The 23,014-nt window shown below is 43.5% G+C and overlaps 1 protein-coding gene across 7 annotated transcripts in view; it reads left to right on the forward strand.

Moving 5' to 3' along the window:
- KIDINS220 (kinase D interacting substrate 220) overlaps positions 1-23,014 on the forward strand; it is a 158,712-nt gene that overhangs the window by 105,383 nt on the left and 30,315 nt on the right. For all 7 annotated transcript variants that reach the window (XM_073336072.2, XM_073336073.2, XM_073336074.2 and 4 more), the window contains 2 exons: positions 17,583-17,761; positions 19,287-19,513. In XM_073336072.2, coding sequence (XP_073192173.1) covers positions 17,583-17,761; positions 19,287-19,513 — 406 coding nt within the window. The remainder of the gene's footprint in view (positions 1-17,582; positions 17,762-19,286; positions 19,514-23,014) is intronic.

Below are 23,014 nucleotides of genomic sequence, written 5' to 3' on the forward strand. Positions count from 1 at the left end.
TTACATTTATGTAGCAGACCTCATTCAAATGGACCCCAAAAGATCTTTGTAAATTTTGTACAAACTATAGATAAAATAGGAATTCCATTGCTCCCTGTTTGTAGTGATGCCACTTCTGTGGTTACATATGGGTACTGTTCACACAGTAACACAGCAACCCTACATAATTTTAGGACCACAAATTGTATGAATGTATGAGTATATGCGCATGTTTCACTGTTGCTCTTTTCCTTATCTTTTTGTATGGTAATTTTCTTCTTAGATTGTAAATTCCTTGAGGCCAAGACTGGCTCTTACTGTGTTTTTGTACAGTACCAATATAGTAAGGCCTTGATCCTGACTGGGACCTCTGCACTGCTGCAATATAAAAGTAATTATAGATAACAATAAGATTGGAATATATTAAATCATCAAATGGAATCAAAAAGCTTTTTATAAAGTACTTTTGACTTTAATATTGTATACCTCACATTCTTTCCTGTAGTGCATTTTCATTTTTTTAATGATTGTACAAAATTGCTTTGACTACCATTAGGATGGAGTACGTATTTATCCAGTGGACATTAGAAACCACTTCAGTGAACATTAACTTTCAGTGGGATAAATTACTCTCTTTCCAAAACAAGCAAAACAATATGCAGTACCGAAAATAGGCATCTTATTTACTGCTATTTGGATCTGATAGCTGTAGCAGGTTTTGCATAGAAAGCTTTCCAGAATACGTAGTGTAATAGGAGTATTTAAACAGCTGGTGCATCTGTTCAGTGAAATCTTTACCACTTAATGCGCATCAAGTGGCTATAATTTTTGTCTATATAGCATCATCAAAATATAGCTTCTTTTTTGTCTTTATTAAAATAAAACATTGATTCCTTATCTTTTTTAATATGGAGTGTATAATGGCATCTTATTTTCCTGTTTTCATGCAAATTTTTTGTGAACAAATAGTGCTCTGAAGCTGTTTGTTGCAAACATGTTTGAAAAACTCAGTTATATATTTGCAGAAGAATTTTTGAAATAGTGGTAGTATTGTAATTTCTCTGCATTATATAGGAGTTTTTAATCAGGATAAAATAGAACCTTTATGTATTAAAACAGACTATTTGTACTTATTCTGCTCAGAATGCAGAGGAAAATTTACTTGTGTTTATAGACCAATTCAAAATGGAATGTTTTTAATATCAGATTATTAGTATTGTCTTACACTCTATTTGGTAGAACTTGGATTTGGAATTTAAGCCAAAGGCAGACCAAACGATAGGCCAGATTCTTCTACGAGTGCAGGTCCCTCTGGGTATTCATTTTGGGCTCACATGTGCTTCAAGTGCCTGAGACCAGAAGATTCTTCAATAGCAGTGTCCATTGGTTCATACCTGCATCCTACATCTCCTTGTGTTCTGAATCAAGGGTATGAGGTGCAGCACAGACTGCTGCTTTTCCAGTTTCTTTCTACTGCTCGAGGTCTGGAACTGAACACTTCTGCGTCTATAGCCTTTTCAGTACTCCCGCTCAAACTCTGTCTTTGTAAATCATTTATCTTAGATAGTTCTGATTAGTCTTAGTTAGATAGTTTGGGGTTGAGAGGGTTCCCCCACTCTTTGGGGCACCTAGTATGCCCAAGATTCCAGACTTCAAGCCCTGCCTGTCCCTCCCCTGCAACAGCCAGATTTCATGGCTGTTGATCAGATCAGATTTCATGGTCCATGACATGTTTTTCACGGCTGTGAATTTGGAAGGCCTCTACTTATGATCCCACATACTTGCCGTACTAGGACTCCTGGTATCTGTACTTTTGGGCCCTGGATTATGAAGACTGTGGGAATCACTTTCAACAAAGACCACCTCCCACAGAGGAACCTCCGTCCTTGCTGGAGCACTTCATCAAACTGAAACAACCCAAATACTCAGTACCACTGAATTGGCTGCCAGTGCCATGTTTTTCCTTTTCTGAATGAGGCGGTAGCACCAGCCTCTCCCTGGCCACTGGACAATTATAGGCAGTATCAGGACCTCTTGAGAAAGATCACAGAAATTCTGCAGGTCCCACTAGAAGTGGTTGAAGATCCTACTCATAATCTTCTGGATACTCTCCAGACCTAGTCTCCTTCCAGGAGCTCTCTGTAAACGAGGCTACGTTGGAGCCTGGGAAGACAATTTGGCATGCACCAGCTACCTAACCCCAAAGAGCACTAAGAAAAATTCTTTGTTCCCTTCAAGGAGGTGGCATATTTGTTTCCCCACTTTATCTAGTAGTCTAAGCAGTCACAGAGCAAAACAGGATGCACCAACCTATATTGCCCTTTTGGATAAAGATTCCAAGACACTAGATCACTTTGTCAGAGAGAACTTTTCATCAGCCAGCCTACTGTTCCGCAGTGAATGGCCTTATTCATGACAATAAACTGTCAAAATTCACTAATAAGCCACCACAGGAATGTAGGCCCTAATTCCAGGCAATCCTGCACAAAAGGAAACTGGTTTCCAGATCATCCGTCCAGGAGTCACACAAACTTACTCCCGGAGGAATTCTGTGCCACTGCACATGTGCAGAATTAGTGTCCCCTGCAGATTTCTTTGCTTCCCCACAGAAAAATGACTTTCACAGAAGCAAAGGGAAGCGACGAGAGTGATCATGCGACCTTCGCCAGCAGTATGTTTTGGGTGCCAGGCAGCCATCAGAGAGGTTAATCACTGTGGGGCAAGGGGCAGGACTGGGGAAGATCTGGCTGGTGGCTCCTACCCTGCGCCTGGCTCAGCTGCTAGTCCTGGCTGGGCTGGGGAGGACGGGACTTCCTCTTTCTCTCCCCCTCACCCCATACTTCCTGCACCCATCGCTCCTCAGCTGCAGGGGGAGGGATCACTGTACAGGGAGCTGTTTCCCCCATCTGCCCAACTCCTGTGCATCCAGACCCCCTCATACCCAGACCCTCCCGCTGAGCCTCACCCCCCAACCCCCAGAACCCTTCTGCCGAGCCCCATTCCCCTGCACCTGGACCACCCTGAAGAACCACCTGCACCTGGATCCCCACCCCACTGAGCCCCAGCCAGCTGCACCTGGATCCCCATCCCACTGAGCCCCAGTCTCTCAGCATCTGGACCCACTCACTAACCCTTCCACACCCAGACCTCTCTACCAAGCTCTAGCCCCACCACATACAGACCCCTCCCCACCCATGAGCCCCAACTACTTTCACCTGGATCCCTCTGCAGGGTCTCATTACTGCTGCACCCATAGCCCCGCCCCCCCCCCCGCAACAAACCCCTGTGCATCCAGATCCCCTCCTGCACCCATATCCCCCACTGAGCCTCCTGCATTCAGATTGCACCACACAGAACTCTCTCAACTCACACCTGTATCCCCCACACTAAGCCCCTCCACACTTGGATTTTGCCGGGCTGAACCTGCCTTGCCCGCACCTGGGGTGTTTCTGGGGCAGGCCCTGTCCTTGCGCTGCGTCAGGATTAGGTGCAGCCTCACCACTGAGTCCATGTCCCAGGAGGGAATTGCAGTGTGATCTTCAACTTCTGTGAAGCCAGTGGCCTGTGCTCCCCAATGCCATGCTGGAGACTCCACATTTGACAAAATTTGCAGAATTTTTAAAATATTGTGCACAGAATTTTTATTTTTGGGGGGCATAATTTTTAATTTTGGCGCAGAATGCCCTCAGGAATTCACAGTGCAGTGGACAGAACTTCCTGCTGCATGGTGACCTTGGTGGTTATGAGGCAGGCTTCTCAACTTCTCAACTCAACAGTCCTCAATGTTCTTTAAGGCAGGCCACGCAACAGTAGAAGTTCTCCACAAAAAAGTTAATCTATTTAGCAAGAAAACAGATGAGTCATGTCACTCCCTCAAAGACTTTCATGCCACCCTCTGCTCCTTGGGGATATACACCTTGGCACCCCACAGGAAATACTACAGGCCACATGCTCTTAGGTACCACTTGCCTTTTTATCACTGGAAGACCAATGTGGCCCCATAGGAAGTGTCAGAGAGTACAGTGTAGCAAGCACTCTGCATCCCCTCTTCAGTCCCAGCCACCTAACATGAAGTCACTTTGACTGGACATTCAAGAACTGTCAGATGGTCCTAACAAAGCCAGTTACCACTACCTCCTTTGGTGGCCACTTGCTTGTTTCCTTCCAATGTGATTTGCTGCTATAAGTAAGTCTTAGACATCATCTGGCTGTATTTCAAGGAATCCCTGTTGAGGTTACAGGGACAAACCATCCCAATGAGTCGAAAGAATAGTAAATATGGCAGGCGACCAGCTTGGCTTAATGGTGAAATCCTAGCGGATCTTAAACATAAAAAAGAAGCTTACAAGAAGTGGAAGGTTGGACATATGATCAGGGAAGAGTATAAAAATATTGCTCGGGCATGTAGGAATGATATCAGGAGGGCCAAATCGCACCTGGAGCTGCAGCTAGCCAGAGATGTTAAGAGTAACAAGAAGGGTTTCTTCAGGTATGTTGGCAACAAGAAGAAAGCCAAGGAAAGTGTGGGCCCCTTACTGAATGAGGGAGGCAACCTAGTGACAGAGGATGTGGAAAAAACTAATGTACTCAATGCTTTTTTTGCCTCTGTTTTCACTAACAAGGTCAGCTCCCAGACTGCTGCGCTGGGCATCACAAAATGGGGAAGAGATGGCCAGCCCTCTGTGGAGATAGAGGTGGTTAGGGACTATTTAGAAAAGCTGGACGTGCACAAATCCATGGGGCCGGACGAGTTGCATCCGAGAGTGCTGAAGGAATTGGCGGCTGTGATTGCAGAGCCATTGGCCATTATCTTTGAAAACTCGTGGCGAACGGGGGAAGTCCCGGATGACTGGAAAAAGGCTAATGTAGTGCCAATCTTTAAAAAAGGGAAGAAGGAGGATCCTGGGAACTACAGGCCAGTCAGCCTCACCTCAGTCCCTGGAAAAATCATGGAGCAGGTCCTCAAAGAATCAATCCTGAAGCACTTGCATGAGAGGAAAGTGATCAGGAACAGCCAGCATGGATTCACCAAGGGAAGGTCATGCCTGACTAATCTAATCGCCTTCTATGATGAGATTACTGGTTCTGTGGATGAAGGGAAAGCAGTGGATGTATTGTTTCTTGACTTTAGCAAAGCTTTTGACACGGTGTCCCACAGTATTCTTGTCAGCAAGTTAAGGAAGTATGGACTGGATGAATGCACTATAAAGTGGGTAGAAAGCTGGCTAGATTGTCGGGCTCAACGGGTAGTGATCAATGGCTCCATGTCTAGTTGGCAGCCGGTATCAAGTGGAGTGCCCCAAGGGTCGGTCCTGGGGCCGGTTTTGTTCAATATCTTCATAAATGATCTGGAGGATGGTGTGGATTGCACTCTCAGCAAATTTGCGGATGATACTAAACTGGGAGGAGTGGTAGATACGCTGGAGGGGAGGGATAGGATACAGAAGACAATTTGGAGGATTGGGCCAAAAGAAATCTGATGAGGTTCAATAAAGATAAGTGCAGGGTCCTAGACTGAATGGCTAGGCAGCAGTTCTGTGGAAAAGGACCTAGGGGTGATAGTGGACGAGAAGCTGGATATGAGTCAGCAGTGTGCCCTTGTTGCCAAGAAGGCCAATGGCATTTTGGGATGTATAAGTAGGGGCATAGCAAGCAGATCGAGGGACGTGATCGTTCCCCTCTATTCGACATTGGTGAGGCCTCATCTGGAGTACTGTGTCCAGTTTTGGGCCCCACACCACAAGAAGGATGTGGATAAATTGGAGAGAGTCCAGCGAAGGGCAACAAAAATGATTAGGGGTCTAGAACACATGACTTATGAGGAGAGGCTGAGGGAGCTGGGATTGTTTAGCCTGCAGAAGAGAAGAATGAGGGGGGATTTGATAGCTGCTTTCAACTACCTGAAAGGGGGTTCCAAAGAGGATGGCTCTAGACTGTTCTCAATGGTAGCAGATGACAGAACGAGGAGTAATGGTCTCAAATTGCAGTGGGGGAGGTTTAGATTGGATATTAGGAAAAACTTTTTCACTAAGAGGGTGGTGAAACACTGGAATGTGTTACCTAGGGAGGTGGTAGAATCTCCTTCCTTAGAGGTTTTTAAGGTCAGGCTTGACAAAGCCCTGGCTGGGATGATTTAACTGGGAATTGGTCCTGCGTCGAGCGGGGGGTTGGACTAGATGACCTTCTGGGGTCCCTTCGAACCCTGATATTCTATGATTCTATCTCAACAGGCTAAATGATACTGTTCCTCTCTGCCCCTTCTGCAATCCCTCCCCCCTCAGTCCTTGTTCCAAAAAAACATCTCTCACGAGAGGGTTATCAGACAGGAGATGGACTCCCTAATCCAGGTCAGGGCTGTACAGCCTGTAAACTCTCTCCACAGGATGAAGGGCTTTTACTCCAAATAATTCCTCGTCCCCCAAATGAAAGGGGAGCTTGAGCCCCATCCAGAACCTCAGACAGCGAAAAGTATTCATTCACAATTCAAGATTCAGAAAGACTACCATGGCCTCAAGATCTCTGAACAAAGGTGACTGGTTTGTGGCTCTTGATTTGAAGGATGCCTATTTTCATATATACATTCATCCTGCACTTTACGATGCTCCTAGAGCATTTCAATACAGAGCCTTCCTTTCAGCCTCCTCAGGGTTTTTACTGAGGTACGGTCCATAGTAGCCATGTACCTGTGCTGACAAGGCAGCCCAACATTTCCCTACCTAGACAACTGGCTGCTCACCAGATGGCCGTATCAGGAAGTGCAGGCAGGAGTTTACCTTCTTACTCAAACTTTTTAACTCCTTAGGTAAACCCAGAAAAAGTCCACTTTGTATGAGAATTAAATTTTTGAATTTATGGGGGAAAATCTGAACTTGATTGCAACCAAGGCTTGCTTACCTCAGGACTGATTCCCTGTGATGACAGACCTCATCACCCAGCTTTTACTCAGCCCTCAGATGACAGTTAAGTCCTACTTTGTCCTGCTAGCCCATATAGCCTTATGCATTTATCTGTGACTCCCTTTGCCAAGGCTTCACCTGTGGTGCCTTCAGGCATGGTTGTGGATGGTCTGCACTCTGAGCTGGGACTCCCTGGACAGACGAGTCTTGTTTCATCAGAGCATCCTGATGTCAGTCACCTGGTGGGAAACCAAGGGCAATGTCTGCATGGGGGTTCTCTTCATTCCTGTACTTCCCATAAAGACACTCATTACAGATGCCTCCCTGTTGGGAGTGGGAGTGCACCTGCATGACCAGTGCAGCTCAGGACTATGCAAGAATCCAGACTACATATCAATCTTCTCAAGCTGTGGGCATGCAAGCATGAAGCATGCAAGATGTTCCTACCCTTCATCCTGTCCACATATGTCCAGATCAGGTTAGACAATGTGACTACAGTTTATTAGATAAACAAATAAGAGGGACCAAGGTCCACCCCGCCCTGCCAGTAAGCCAGCAAGCTCTGGAACTGGTGTATCCAACTTCAGATTACCCTCTTAGCAGTGCATCTTCTGAGGTAAATTAGCTGTCTGCCAAACAGTCTCAAAAAGCATTTTCACAAGGATCATGAGTGGGAGCTCCTTTCTTTGGTGGTGCTGTATATTTTCCAGCATTAGGGATTCCCGTTCTAGGACCTTGTTGCAACCCAAGGAAGGAGGACGTTCCTAACCCTATTGTTCTCAAGCTGTCCTGGGGTACAATTCCAGAGGGGCTGGTATAGTGAGTGGACACGTTGGTGAATATCATTCCTCTATTACTTCACATCCTTAGAATGATCAGGCAGGACAAGGTAACAGTAATCCTGATAGCATTCTGGTGGTCAAGAAAGTTCTGATTCACTGCTGTCCTACAGATGACATCTCGCCCAGACATATGCTTACAAATCTTTCCAGACCTACAGTCTCACAGTGAAGGCAGGGCCAACCATCCCAACCCAGCATCTATCCATCTTGTGGCCTGGGTTTTGGATGGACAATGAATGTCATAGAATCATAGAATATCAGGGTTGGAAGGGACCCCTGAAGGTCATCTAGTCCAACCCCCTGCTTGAAGCAGGACCAATTCCCAGTTAAATCATCCCAGCCAGGGCTTTGTCAAGCCTGACCTTAAAAACCTCTAAGGAAGGAGATTCTACCACCTCCCTAGGTAACACATTCCAGTGTTTCACCACCCTCTTAGTGAAAAAGTTTTTCCTAATATCCAATCTAAACCTCCCCCACTGCAATTTGAGACCATTACTCCTCGTTCTGTCATCTGCTACCATTGAGAACAGTCTAGAGCCATCCTCTTTGGAACCCCCTTTCAGGTAGTTGAAAGCAGCTATCAAATCCCCCCTCATTCTTCTCTTCTGCAGGCTAAACAATCCCAGCTCCCTCAGCCTCTCCTCATAAGTCATGTGTTCTAGACCCCTAATCATTTTTGTTGCCCTTCGCTGGACTCTCTCCAATTTATCCACATCCTTCTTGTGGTGTGGGGCCCAAAACTGGACACAGTACTCCAGATGAGGCCTCACCAATGTCGAATAGAGGGGAACGATCACGTCCCTCGATCTGCTCGCTATGCCCCTACTTATACATCCCAAAATGCCATTGGCCTTCTTGGCAACAAGGGCACACTGCTGACTCATATCCAGCTTCTCGTCCACTGTCACCCCTAGGTCCTTTTCCGCAGAACTGCTGCCTAGCCATTCGGCCCCTAGTCTGTAGCGGTGCATTGGATTCTTCCATCCTAAGTGCAGGACCCTGCACTTACCCTTATTGAACCTCATCAGATTTCTTTTGGCCCAATCCTCCAATTTGTCTAGGTCCTTCTGTATCCTATCCCTCCCCTCCAGCGTATCTACCACTCCTCCCAGTTTAGTATCATCCGCAAATTTGCTGAGAGTGCAATCCACACCATCCTCCAGATCATTTATGAAGATATTGAACAAAACCGGCCCCAGGACCGACCCTTGGGGCACTCCACTTGATACCGGCTGCCAACTAGACATGGAGCCATTGATCACTACCCGTTGAGCCCGACAATCTAGCCAGCTTTCTACCCACCTTATAGTGCATTCATCCAGTCCATACTTCCTTAACTTGCTGACAAGAATACTGTGGGACACCGTGTCAAAAGCTTTGCTAAAGTCAAGAAACAATACATCCACTGCTTTCCCTTCATCCACAGAACCAGTAATCTCATCATAGAAGGCAATTAGATTAGTCAGGCATGACCTTCCCTTGGTGAATCCATGCTGGCTGTTCCTGATCACTTTCCTCTCATGCAAGTGCTTCAGGATTGATTCTTTGAGGACCTGCTCCATGATTTTTCCAGGGACTGAGGTGAGACTGACTGGCCTGTAGTTCCCTGGATCCTCCTCCTTCCCTTTTTTAAAGATTGGCACTACATTAGCCTTTTTCCAGTCATCCGGGACTTCCCCCGTTCGCCACGAGTTTTCAAAGATAATGGCCAATGGCTCTGCAATCACAGCCGCCAATTCCTTCAGCACTCTTGGATGCAACTCGTCCGGCCCCATGGACTTGTGCACGTTCAGCTTTTCTAAATAGTCCCTAACCACCTCTATCTCCACAGAGGGCTGGCCATCTCTTCCCCATTTTGTGATGCCCAGCGCAGCAGTCTGGGAGCTGACCTAGAGAGCCTTTGGGAAGAGAGACTGTTTCCCCTTTCATCATCTTGGCGATGGAGACAAATAAATCTGTAACTTTCAAAAGGGCTTTGTCCTGTGCAAAGAGAAGGCGCGAACCCTGTGTACATATCGGGTGCACCTTCTGAATTTCACCTGAACCAAACTGTTCCCTTGTCCCATCTTTTATTCAAAGCCTCATGATAACAGGGAGGACAGGAAGCTGATGTCGAGAGATCATGTTCCGAAGAGGTCCAATCCAGCCTTAATAATAGCAGGAAACTATGCCACCAAGTACAAACAATTCTTTTTTTGCTGTCAGGAGCGTCACTTACCTCCTGAGGAGTCTGGGATCCCTCTTACCCTAAAAAACTTTTTCTCCTTGAAAACAGTGAACTTATCCATCAGTTCACTGTGTGTACATTTAGCAGCTATTAATGCCTTTGATGATTCATTTTTCATCCATCTCACAACCTTGACATTTCTAAAAGGCTTTATCAGGATATTCCTTCCTGTATTAAAACCTGTTGGCACTTATGAACCTGCCATTCAAGCTGTTGGCCTTTTGCTCCCTCCTATGCCCATCTGTAAAAGTTGCCTTCCTACGAGCTGTCACTGCTTTTAGGAGAGTGGGTGAGCTCAGGTCCTTTAAGGTGGCCCTCCCTACATGGTGTTTCATAGGGATAAAATATGCTTCAGATTGCACCCCAAGTTCATCACACAAGCACCTTCTGAATTTCACCTGAACCAAACTGTTCCCTTGTTCCATCTTTTATTCAAAACCTCATAACAGGGAGGACAGGAAGCTGTACACCCGAGATGTACACAGGGTTCTCGCCTTCTCTTTGCACAGGACAAAGCCCTTTTGAAAGTTGCAGATTTATTTGTCTCCATCGCCAAGATGATGAAAGGGGAAACAGTCTCTCTTCCCAAAGGCTCTCTAAATGGATTTCCAGCTGCGTCCTCCTTTGTTATGAACTTAGGACATCCCCTCCTCCTCAGACTGTCAGAGCTCATTCAGCCAGAGTGCAAGCTGCCTTAGTGGCTGCTCTATCAGGAATTTGCCTCTCAGAGATCCATAGGGCAGGAGCTTGGGGTTCCAGTCACACTTTTACTAAGCATATGCCCTGGTTCAAGCTTCTGTCAAGAATGCTTCCTTTGGTTCAGCGATCCTGTGATGTGTGGTGCAGAAGGCTTCCTTGTACCCTCCACCTCAATGAGCACTGCTTGGGAGTCACCCAAAGGGAAAACCCCTAGAGTCCAGCACTCAAAGAAAAAAGGAAGGTTACTTATCTTACTCTAACTGGAGTTCTTTGAGAAGCATGGTTTCTGTAGGTATTCATGACCTACCCTCTTTCTCCTCTGTTCAGTTCCTCGCTTGATTCACAGTACAGTAGGAACTGTAGAAGTGGTTGGTCTGTGCCACCCCTTATACACTTGGTTCAGAGCACAAGGAGTGTAGGGCACAGGTGTGGACCAATAGACACTGCTGTCTCAGGAATATGGAGCATGTGCACACCCACAGTGAATACCCTTAGGGACCACACTTCTCAAAGAACTTCAGTTACTATAAAGTAACCTTCCTTTTTTTGACTGTCCATTTCTAAACACTAGATGCTTTTAAAAATGGTTTATTTATAGTAGCCACCAAAAAAAAATACATTAAGAAAAAGCTAATAAAATCAAGACACCACAGTTAAGGCTGACATCCTGTTGGCTTACTGTGTCATCTCGTTACTTCTACTCCTTCTAATAGAGCCCTTAAAGAAAATAACTGCGGCCCAAATAGTAACTTTCTGCTGTGAAACATGTGGGAAGGTGAAACAAGATTCAGAAATGCCAAGATTCACATCCTGGCATTTCTGATGCATGCTGCCTTTTGGAAATGGGCAGGGAATATGGCGTGCAGACATAGAGAAGGCAAGCTTTCAACCTGCTGATATTAAACTCTCGTTTTCTTGCCTCTCTGCTGGGGAGCAAAGAGCAATGTAGACCCCTAAAAAATTGCCCTGTTGTGTTTAGATTTTGCAAGCCCAGCTTTTTATGGAAATGCAGATTTTTTTAAAAATCCACTATTGGAACTCTGATATTGTTTAAATGTACATTTTGTTAGTAAATCCTTTTGCTCTCATCAAATCATTAAAAAAACATCTAATTAGCTAATTCAGCTGACTGCTTAGTTTACTGCTAGTATTAATAAGCATACATTATACTATTTTTCTCTCATTTTTTATTGTTTTTCAGATATGTAATTGTTAATAGGATTGCACACACCCTCATCTCATGTTCCGTGTTACTGATTTCCATTTTTAGCTAGAGAAGTCAAGTGAAATTGACTTTTGTGGCTAGCTATTTTTCCTTTATTTGCACAGTCTATTGTGCTGTTTTGATCTGTTGTGCTTTGATTCCATTTTAGGTATCTCATGTAGCGTTATAAACCCTAAGCAACCAAAGCAATCACCGAAAACTTATAATCATTTTTTTCTGATATAGACAAACTAATGCCGCGTCAAACTTGCCCAACCTTACCACATCTGTTAAACATATTGCTGTATTTAAAAGGTCACTCCTGTAAATCCTGTCCCCTTCGCAAATTATCTTCTGAAACAGCTCACTTATACTCAGAACTCTGTTATCTTAGATGTTCTTGAGATCATGTGTTTTTCTGGTCCCAAATATAGTGTGTGTAAATACATGGGGTTTTTTTTTTTTGCTCATATACCAGGATTCTTTTGATTGACTTCCCAAGTTGTGCACTAGTTGCACTGTAGCTTACTGTCAAACGTTAGGTTTTTGGACTGTGTAGAATTTACAGCAAGCACTATTAAGGTCAGAGGGAGAAATCCTACCACAATTAAAGTCAGTGGAAATTTTGCCATTGACTTTAATAGAACCAGGATTTCACCCTGAGTTTTGCTACTAAGTAGTGATTATGGACTGTGATATTTCCTATTCTATGTATAGAACAATACTGCAGTTACTGCAGATATTCTGAGCCGAAAATGCTGGGGTTTAATAGCGCTCACTGTAACTGAATTTTCCCAAAACAGTTTTAAACGTAGTAGGATCATCCTGTATCATGCCCCACAATCCGTTGGGAATTGGCTTGTGCTGTTCAGCTCTGCTCTCTTGTATTGCAATTTGGTAGAAAATCTCTGAACAGACATTGCTTCATTTTGATCATAAAGTGCTTCCTGGCTTTTCTTCTAGAACTACTTGCTAGGTCCCCATAATTGTGAACACGAACAACTGTAGGTCAGGGATGCTCCCTCACTTGAGGCATTGGAGTGAATGTTCTATGTATTGTATTGACCATCACATGTTTTTTCTTTCTTTTGAAGAAAGCTACTGGAAGTCCTAGGAACTCCAGTTGTTTCTACATGTTTTTTTGAGAGGAAGGGGAAGTGTTAAGGGGCTGTATTTTCTACAGCATCCACTTGCTTCTCTAAATAGTGTTCATCTTGGCCTCATCATGCACTATGTGTTTTGCATTTTTGCTTGGCCTCCCTCTATTACTGCGATTACCCCATTCAGTATCCTTTATTCTGAAAAGCATCATGTACACCTGTGGCACTGTAGTAATAATTACTACTACCAGATTAAGTTTTTTTTTTAAATGATCAGCATATTTAATATTCACCAGTCATGTAATTCAGATCACTATCTCCTGAGCCATTCAGAACCATTTAGTCAATGTGTTTAGAACCCATAATCAAAATAAATGTTTGTAGGATTCTTGTGAGACTTCCTTTTAGCTGTCATAAATTTTAGGCCCTTTTTTTTTTTTTTTTAAGGCCAGCCACTAAAGGGTAAGATGATCACAAACTAAAAAAACACTGGAGCAAATCTAACAGAGTCTCCTGATAGAGGACAGGGAGACATTCACAGCAGTAATTACTGTACATCACATGTTTATAATAGATATAGGGAACATACGATATAATTTCTAAATATGAAAAACAGCTACTTTGTACTTTCAGCAACTGTTTAAGATAACATTTGAAAAATATTAAATTGCCCAGCTGACTGTCAATTTAAGGCAGAAGTGCCAAAACTTTTCCTGTTGCGCCCCCCCAGCTCCCTTACCAGGAATGGAATCTGTACTCGCCCTCCATCCATTACTGCACAGTTGGCTCAGCAGAGGAGCTTGGGCTGAAGGAACGCTGGAGGCTGAACTGGGGATGGGGGAGGAACCGGGGCTAGAGGCGGAGCTGGCCTGGGGGAGGAGATGGAATGAGAGCAGAGCTGGGGTGGAGTGGGGCTGGAGCTGGGATGGTGGCAGAGCAGGGCTAGGTGTCCCTCCCTCCCTCCCTGCCCCCCATGGGAGTTGGCTTGGGCCTGGACACGAGCCCTCTGGAACATTTCTACGTGCCCTTCCCTCCCCCCCACCCCCCCCAGTTTGGGTGCCACTGATTTAAGGGCTGGAACTGTTGGGTTTTAGCTATAGATCACTTTTAAATGAGGAAAGAGCCAAAAATAATCTAACACTCCTGAAATATTTCTTCAGATAGCTTTAAAATCAGTAATTTGTTAATTTTAGAAAAAACAACATTTAACCTCATAAAAAATGGCATATAATGAGAAAAACCAAATAAATCCTTACATTTCTATTATTATATTATACTGGCACTACAGAGTGCTTGCTATATTAGGGTCTGTTCCTCAGAGGACCTCAGTATCCACAATTCCCACTGATTTCAGTGAGAGTATCAGGGTGATCAGCATCTCTTAGTAAGAAGTTGTAAGCCATTGAAACAGTTAATATTTTCTTTAACTCTTTGATGCCTTTGATTGTAAAAAAATTATTTGCTTTCTGAGAAAATCCAACTGCTAAACAAGAATAATGTAGGCTTGGTCATAATGTGTGGATTTTGAATCTATTCACTTATATTTTAAGTATAAGTCACTTTTAAAGTGCTTTGTATGCTAACCTTTTTAATTTTTTATCTGAGAAATACAGGCACATATGATTTTTGTGGCCCTTTGCCAAAAGATTCTCATTTACATAAATATCCCTTTCAACAGAATAGTTTAATGTATTGAGTTCAGAAGGTTAGAAGAGAGACTTCAATCTTAGCCCAGCAGTGGGCTATTGGCTTCTGAACAGTAGCATTGTTCATCATATTCAGAACACTGTTCTCTTTCAGGCTTAAGCAGAGCTGGTATTAAAATTCATCTAATTTATTTCATGTGACTCGTCAGCTGTGTTTTTTATTTAAATCTCTATCGCCTTTTCTTTGGGCATTTTTGTTTTGTAATTTTAAAAAGTATTGAAATGGATAGGCCACTTTTTAACTATTTAATCTGACCATTTTATGGTTTGTCAGTTGTCACAATATGTTAAAATGTCCGATCAATTTATTATGATTTTTGTGCTTCTTTAAGAGGCCACTTCTGTTCTATGTTTCTGAATATATTTGATTACCTGCATCTAACCAGTCTTTTAAATTCAGTTTTAGTGGAATTTGCATGTAAGATTCAATAGAAGCTTGGTGCATTGAGGAACTTAAATAATTTTTATTTTATTTGAGAGTTTATACTTTATATTTGTTGTCAGATGCCTCTGCAGAGATTAAAGCATGAGCGTATACCCTAGCTTTATTTTGATACTGCCTCCGACCTTCTAATTTTTTCCTCCTTTTCTAGCACACAGTCTCTGTAGCTAACAGTCACCTCAACCATGATTTTTTTTTTCTTGAACCTGATTGAGAAGTGAGTGGTTGTACCTGGCTTGTCCAGTGAAATTTCCAATCTCCAATATTGTAGCTCAGTTCATTGATTCTACATCACTCCTAAAAATTTAACACTGATTTATCTACTGAGGTCATGATCTTGCAGAGATGTACATACATGCTGAACTTTTTACTTATTTATTCAGGAAGTTTTAACAAGTTAACAAATCCCTACCATTGTTACAAGAGTTAACTTTTATATAGAGACATTATACAGGAATACAGTCATCAGATCTTTCTGTTTAACAGGATTTTACCATATTACTTAGTGAGCATTATTACCACAGTTATAATATGTCTAAGGGGACTCAGCCCTCTGCGGGGTGGTGGAGCACCTCGCTACACCCTCTCTGCTGGGTTGAGGAATACTCAGTCTATGGCCCAGACCTTCAGGAAGGGACTGAGCAAATAGTTCAATATAAGCCCAGGCCCTGGGTCAGGGCAGGGCCAGCAAACAAGCAGAAGCTCAGGCCCTCTGGCAGGGCCTGAGCAAATAGTTTAACAGCAAACCCCAGGTTCCTGGCTTTGAGCGACCAGGGAGGGGGGAAGACTGACACCCGCGAGGTGGGTGGTAGGGGGGATGCAGGCCCACCCACTCCACTGCATCCCAGCCTGGGGCTTGGCTGCAGCAGAATACCCGTTGCTGTGTCAGTGGGGATCCTGGCCGCAACACACTGACGTTGGCAGTGCTGCAGCCAGACTAGGGTCAGCTGCCCCTGGGCTACTTCCGGACTCCCCCTCATAGGGTACCTGGGTCAGGGTGGTGTCCTCGGAGGGTTCCAGCACCATGGCTTCCTCCAGGTGGCTGGCAAGGGGTAGGCTTGGCAGCTCCTCTGAGTAGGTGGCGACAGGTAAGCTTGGTGGCTCCTCCGTGCACTGGTTGGCATTAGGCATTGGCTGGTCCAGCCAGTCCTCAGGTTGGCCGCGGATTGCCGGAGTCTCCCAAGCTGGAGCCAGGTCACAGGCATCTGGCCTCTCCAGCAGCTGCAGCCCAAGCGAGCTCTGGGGTTGGGCTTTTATACTTCCTGTCCTGCGCCTTGACCTCTGGGGGGCAGGTGCAGGATCCCCTGGCTCCACCCACTTTGTTGTCCAGGGAGGTTCTTCCCTCTGTGGGCTGGTGGGGCACCACACTGCCTCACTACAATGTCATTTCTAGAAATGTTATTAAATTGAGTGAAATACATGCTGAATTTTATGCACAGTGAGTGGTTCTGCTGAAGTCAATAGAATTCTCACAGTTAAGCAGCAAAACTAAAGTGCTTCGTGTAAAGTTAAGCACCTGAGTAAGGCTTTGCAGGATTGGGGCCTTAATATAAATATTAACATTTTAGAAGCTTTATTATACTCATTTTAAGTATTTTTAAAAATTTATTATGTCCATTGCAGTTCGCTGCAAAAATAAATAGTATGTTGTATTGAAATGCGTTTTAAATTTTTGCTGTTCTTATTATGCATGTATATATTCCAATATTAGTGGTGTTATTATGGTTAAGATTCTGGCAGCATTTCTGTAATAAACCCTTTTCAAGTATAATCAGCTGTAAAAGTTGCCTGTGGAATAAAACTTTGGTACAAGATTCTAAAATGAATCATAAAAATAAAAGATATCTTTCAGCTAATGATATAACCTGAAACTCATTGGACATAGTTAAAGTGACTTGGTAAGAAATTTAAAAATACTTTAAGTTAAATATTAAATATTTTTCCTTCAGACATATGCCAGTGTATGTGTAATACAAGAGACTATTAGTATGTTGTTGGGCAGAGCCACCAGTTAGCTAGCAGTGTCATGCATAGTTGGTATAGACTATTGAGACTGTGCTGGTTTTTTAGAGACAGTGTGAATTAAGGATGGAGAGAGAACCCTTAATCATAAAACTTCTCAGTTGGTTACCAAGATTAGAATGGATATTTAAGCTTAATGCTTCCAGATAATTTCCTCATCCTATTTTAGGTATTATAACATTATCCATATGTAGGTTGTTGCATTCTAAATGTAGTGCTTGTCATGTCACAGTGGAGAACTATCTGAAACACTGGATTTTTCTTAAAAAGTAATGCCAAGTCAAACTATCTGCAGAAAATGCAGACATACTCTAACTTCTGCATGTCAATTCTGTGCCCCAAAGGATTTGGTGTCATGGATGTGATAGTATGTACTGGGGCAACATTTGAAATGGAAATATTACTTTTTTGATAAATTTGGCTTATTTGAAGTTTACCTAACTGTCTGATGTTTATTTTTTTTAGAATTTCAAAGAATATTCCTACAACTAAAGATGTTGAACCGCTGCTTGAAATTGATGGGGACATACGGAATTTTGAAGTATTTTTATCTTCACGGACACCAGTTCTTATAGCACGTGATGTAAAAACCTTTTTGCCATGTACTGTAAACTTAGATCCAAAGCTACGAGAAATCATTGCAGGTGAGTATGTTTTCAGATAAAATGAAAATGGAAAATTGTATTATAATTTTCTTCATTATAGATGTTGTTACTGCTTGTAACACTCACTACCTCTGAGTTAGGTTTGTAGCATTTGTGTCCAGAGGGATTATTAGCTCATCTAGTCTGATGGTCATACGCCATTAGATTTCACCCAGTGATCTCAGCATTGAGACTAATAACTTGTGTTTGACTAAAGCATGTATTCCATAAAGTCATCAAAATCTTGATTTGATGATATCAGGAGGTGGAGAATCCACCACTTCACTTAGTATCTTGTTCCAGTGATTAATCACTCTCAGTGTTTAAAAATGCGTGCCTTATTTCCAGTTTGAATTTGCTTCAGCTTCCAGCCATTGGTTCTTGAGTTATGCCTTTCTCCACTAGGTTAAAGAGCCCTTTAGTACCCAGGATTTTTTTCCTCATGAAAATACTTGTACACAAATCAAGTCACCATACAAGCTAAACAGACTGAGTTCTTTAAGGGTATGTCTACACTGCAATTAGACACCCATAGCTGGCCCATATCAGCTGACTCAGGCTTGGGCTAAAGGTCTGTTTAATTGTGGTGAAGACATTCGGGCTCAGGATCTACCAATGTGATATTTGCCATCATGTGCCAGCAATGCCCCTCTGCCATGTACATTGGTCAAACTGGACAGTCTCTACATAAAAGAATAAATGGACACAATCAGATGTCAAGAATTATAACATTCATAAACCAGTCAGAGAACACTTCAGTCTCTCTGGTCACTCAATTACAGACCTAAAGGTCGCAATATTACAACAAAAAGACTTCAAAAACAGACTCCAACGAGAGACTGCTGAATTGGAATTAATTTGCAAACTGGATATAATTAACTTAGGCTTGAATAGAGACTGGGAGTGGATGTGTCATTACACAAAGTAAAACTATTTCCCCATGTTTATTTCCCCTCCCCCCCCCCCCCCCCCGTTCCTCAGACATTCCTGTTAACTGCTGGAAATGGCCCACCATGATTATCACTACAAAAGGTCCCCTCTCCCCTCCCCCCCCCTCCTGCTGGTAATAGCTCATCTTAAGTGATCCCTCTCCTTACAGTGTGTATGATAACACCCATTTTTTCATGTTCTGTGTGTATATAAATCTCCTCACTGTATTTTCCACTGAATGCATCCGATGAAGTGAGCTGTAGCTCACGAAAGCTTATGCTCCAATAAATTGGTTAGTCTCTAAGGTGCCACTAGTACTCCTTTTCTTTTTGCGAATACAGACTAACACAGCTGATACTCTGAAACCTGTTTATTATCCTCTTATTCTGATGTTTTCTTGATTGGCTTGCCCATTTCTTCAGCTGGTTTCTCATACATGACAATAGAAAGCCTTTGGAACTACCCTAAGTCCACTTTTTTTTGTTGTTGCATACTTAACTCCAGTGAATTGACAAATAATGAAAGGAACTTAAAACTCAGCACTTCATTGAGTCCATCTCCTTTCCTCATCTTGTATACATATTTAATGTTTCAGATGTTCGTGCTGCAAGAGATCTAATGAATATTGGAGGATTACCATATCCCACAGTGCCCTTACCTGAGGCAACACCCAGAGCATCATCAGTGTTCAGTCAGCCTTCATCAGTCTGCTCTTCATCCACCTCCTTCAATGGGCCTTTCAATGGTGGAGTTGTGTCGCCACAACCTCATAGCAGCTACTACAGTGGCATGACAGGACCTCAGCATCCATTCTATAATCGAGTAAGTAACCAATTAACTATTAAATCACACTTAGCATGATTTAATCTCATAATATTGCAGCTAGTCCTGTAAATGCTTAAAGGAAAAGAAAACAGATAAGCCCCCACCACCTAAAAAAACCACCCAATAAAAACAGACAGGAGAAAATTGCAGGAAAAAATGGTAAAACTTGCAGGGATGGTCACCCATCTACTGCAATCTAATGGAAAAGCATATGGAAAATTGAAACAAAAGGGCAAACTGTAGGGAAAATGTCTTTTTAGTTAGAGACACTATTAAATAGTGGGACACAGCAGGAATTTTTTTGGTGGGTGTGTCAGGGTGAGGTTTTTTTTCAATACACAATTACTAGTACAGTTAATTTACTCAGGTGCTGTCTCAGTATGGCACTGACAAATTGGCCTGAAATCAGAAGATGAAATTCAATAGAGACAAGTGCAAATTACTTCTCACCTAGGAAGAAAAAATCAAATGCAAAGCTACAAAATGGGGGAATAACTGGCTAGGCAGTAGTTCTGCTGAAAAGGGTCACAAATTGAATATGAGTCAACATATTCTGGGGAATATTAACAGGAGTGTCATATGCACTGTTGAGGCCCCAGCTGAAGTATTGTGTCCAGTTCTGGATACCACCCTCTGAGAAAGATGTGGCCAAATTAGAAAAAGTCCAGAGGAGAGCAACAAAAATGATAAAAGGTTTAGGAAACATGACCTGCGAGGAAAGGTTAAAAACCTGGGCTTGTTTAGTTTTCAGAAAAGAGGACTGCGGGGGGGGGGGGAGGGGGGAGGGACACTTGATAACAGTCTTCAAATATAAGTGCTGTTATAAAGAGGACGGCGATCAGTTGTTCTCCATGTCCACTGAAGGTGTAGAACAAGAAGTAGTCAGCTTCCCAATCACTGGAGATTTTTAAGAACAGGTTAGACAAACACTGATCAATTATGCTCTAGGTTTACTTGGTCCTGCCTCAGTGCAGGGACTGGACTAGATGACCTTTGGAGGTCCCTTCCATGATTCTACAATAAACAGGCACATGGAAACAGAAAGTAAAGTTGTACATACTGATTTCTTCATAGCCACATATAGCCACAGACAAGCTGCCTCTTCACATAAATGTGAAGGAACTCAGGGCAATGCGTTTGGCAAGCGAGGTGTTCCTCCCACAGCTTGCGAGCAAGACGGTGCAAGTGTTGGCGGAAAATACAGCAGTGATGTTCTGTGTCAACAAGCAAGGAGGGCCCTGTTCCAAGATCCTTTGTCAGGAAGGCCTTGGGCTATGGAACTCCTGCATGACTCATTCCATCCACATAGAGGCCATGCACCTCCCAGGGGAACGGAACATGCTAACAGATCGCCACAGCAGGTCCTTCTCCTCTCACCGTCTTTCCACGCAGAGGTAATCAGTGCCATCTTCCAGAAGTGGGGGACTCCCCAGGAAGATTTGTTCACCACAGCACAGAACAAGGAGTGTCACCTCTTTTGCTCGAGGCTCGGCTGGGACAGGACAGGGGCGCTGTAATCAATGCCTTCCTCCATCCATGGTCGGGCAGCCTGCTGTATGCTTTTCCAGCAATCTCTCTGGTTCACAAGGTGCTCCTGATCGCTCCAGCATGGGCTCGCCAGCATTGGTTCAGCATGCTCCTAGACGTAGCAGTCACAGCCCCGTGGATTCTCCCTCTCAGACCAGACTTAATCTCGCAGGATCAAGGGAGGCTTCTCCATTCAAGCTTCAGTCCTACACCTGACAGCATGGCTTCTGCATGGCTGAATCCAGAGGAGAGGGAGTGCTCTGACCAGGTGCAGCAAGTCTTGCTAGGTAGTAGAGCACAGGGAGGTTGCCATGGTAGTAGCTCTCCGGTAAGTAGTAGAAAGCCATCTACCAGGGCTGTGCTGTGCTCCAGGCTGTGCAGCTTACCAAAGTACACTTCTAGTCCCCCAGTTCCCTACCTACAAGCTGGACTCCAGGTCTGGTTCTCTGCTCATCTTCATTGAAGAGTGCAGAGAGCATGCACTGTGATCCAATTAACTCCCTCTTCTAGGGAAAGGTGGAGAGCAAGAGGTACCTCTAGACAGGTCTCAGCAAGTCAGGAAAACAGTAAACATAATGTCAGAACTCAGGCGGCAGCAGGATGGCAAATTCCAGGGCCAGAAAGAAAAATTCCATGGGCGTGGAATCGTGCAGCCTACTGGGCCTGTATTGAGATGGTTGGGAGAAGACCCCCATCACATCTCTGATGTGTGGTTGTCTGCAAACTTGGGAAGCCGAAGTTCCTCTGGTTCCCCTCAGTATATATTTATGGTCATCTCCAGTTTTCAATGTTATCCCTGCGACCATAAGGGCTAGAAATGTCCTATTTTTTAAATGAAAGCTGAGACTGTGGAGCGAGAGTCTACAATGGAGAGCTAATTCCACAGTTGTGGAATCAGGGAATAACTGAGCACAGTTTATACCCAGGCAGTAAAAAGCATAATTTCAAGCAGTAAAATCCCCCAAAGGGGGATAGGAAATGGTGGGTCATGGAATAATTTTTGACCAATTTACAGGTTGCAGATCAAAAAGAATCAAAAATAGTGATTGACCCAGCCTCTATTTGATTCGGAGGACCTGCTATAGAGGGAGGGGGATAGGGCCTTTCTGCCCAAGATGATCATTCGTCATATGACACACTCAAGTTCTCCCCATAGTTTGACGTGGCTAGAAGATTTTTTGAGAGGGAATAATCATTTATATTACATAATTCAAGAAGTAACATGTGAAACTCTGAAATAAAATTCCTTCTCTTCCAGGAATAGATTGCTATATAGAACCTGTAGCACATGGTAAATAGACTTCATTCAAGGGACTTTATGATATATTTCTGTAATAATTAGGAGGTTTAAGGCCTAGATTGATACTTAGCCTTAAATCATTTTAAGAAGGGGAAAATTAAAATGTTGTTTCTGGGAGCAATTTTCCACTATTGTAACAGGAAGACTATTGTTCTCGGGACCTCATGCGTATTGTAAAATATTCAAGTCAAAGAGAGTAGCTCACAGTGAGGAAACTAGCATTTTCAGTTTGGATTGCTGTCTTCTGTCTAGCATCAATAACAAAGGATTAAAGGTTGTAGCAGTATATGATAGGTACTGTCACACATTGGAAGTGTCCTCCCTCGCTGGTAAACGTGAGAGAGAATCCAAAGATGAGTTCACCTTGCCACTAGGACAACGGAGTTATTTGAGTATTTCATAAACTACCCAGAGTCATAGCTTTTCCCAGCTAGATAGTTGAAATATATTGTCTTTAGACATTAGTTCTTTAGTTTTCATTTCATTTCATTTACAGCTTCCTTGGAACGTGTACAAAGCACACCAGTTTCTTAGTCCTTAGGTGAGCTTTGTGGAAATTTTCCAGCATTTTGGTTTTGATGAGCTTCTGCAGAACTGTAGGCCTGATTCCATCGGTAATTTGCCTGGTTTTCTGCCAGTTCACCTGACTGGCTGCTGGGGAGCCCACACTT

The sequence above is a fragment of the Lepidochelys kempii genome, chromosome 3, assembly GCF_965140285.1.
Source record: "Lepidochelys kempii isolate rLepKem1 chromosome 3, rLepKem1.hap1, whole genome shotgun sequence".
Lineage (NCBI taxonomy): Eukaryota > Metazoa > Chordata > Testudines > Cheloniidae > Lepidochelys > Lepidochelys kempii.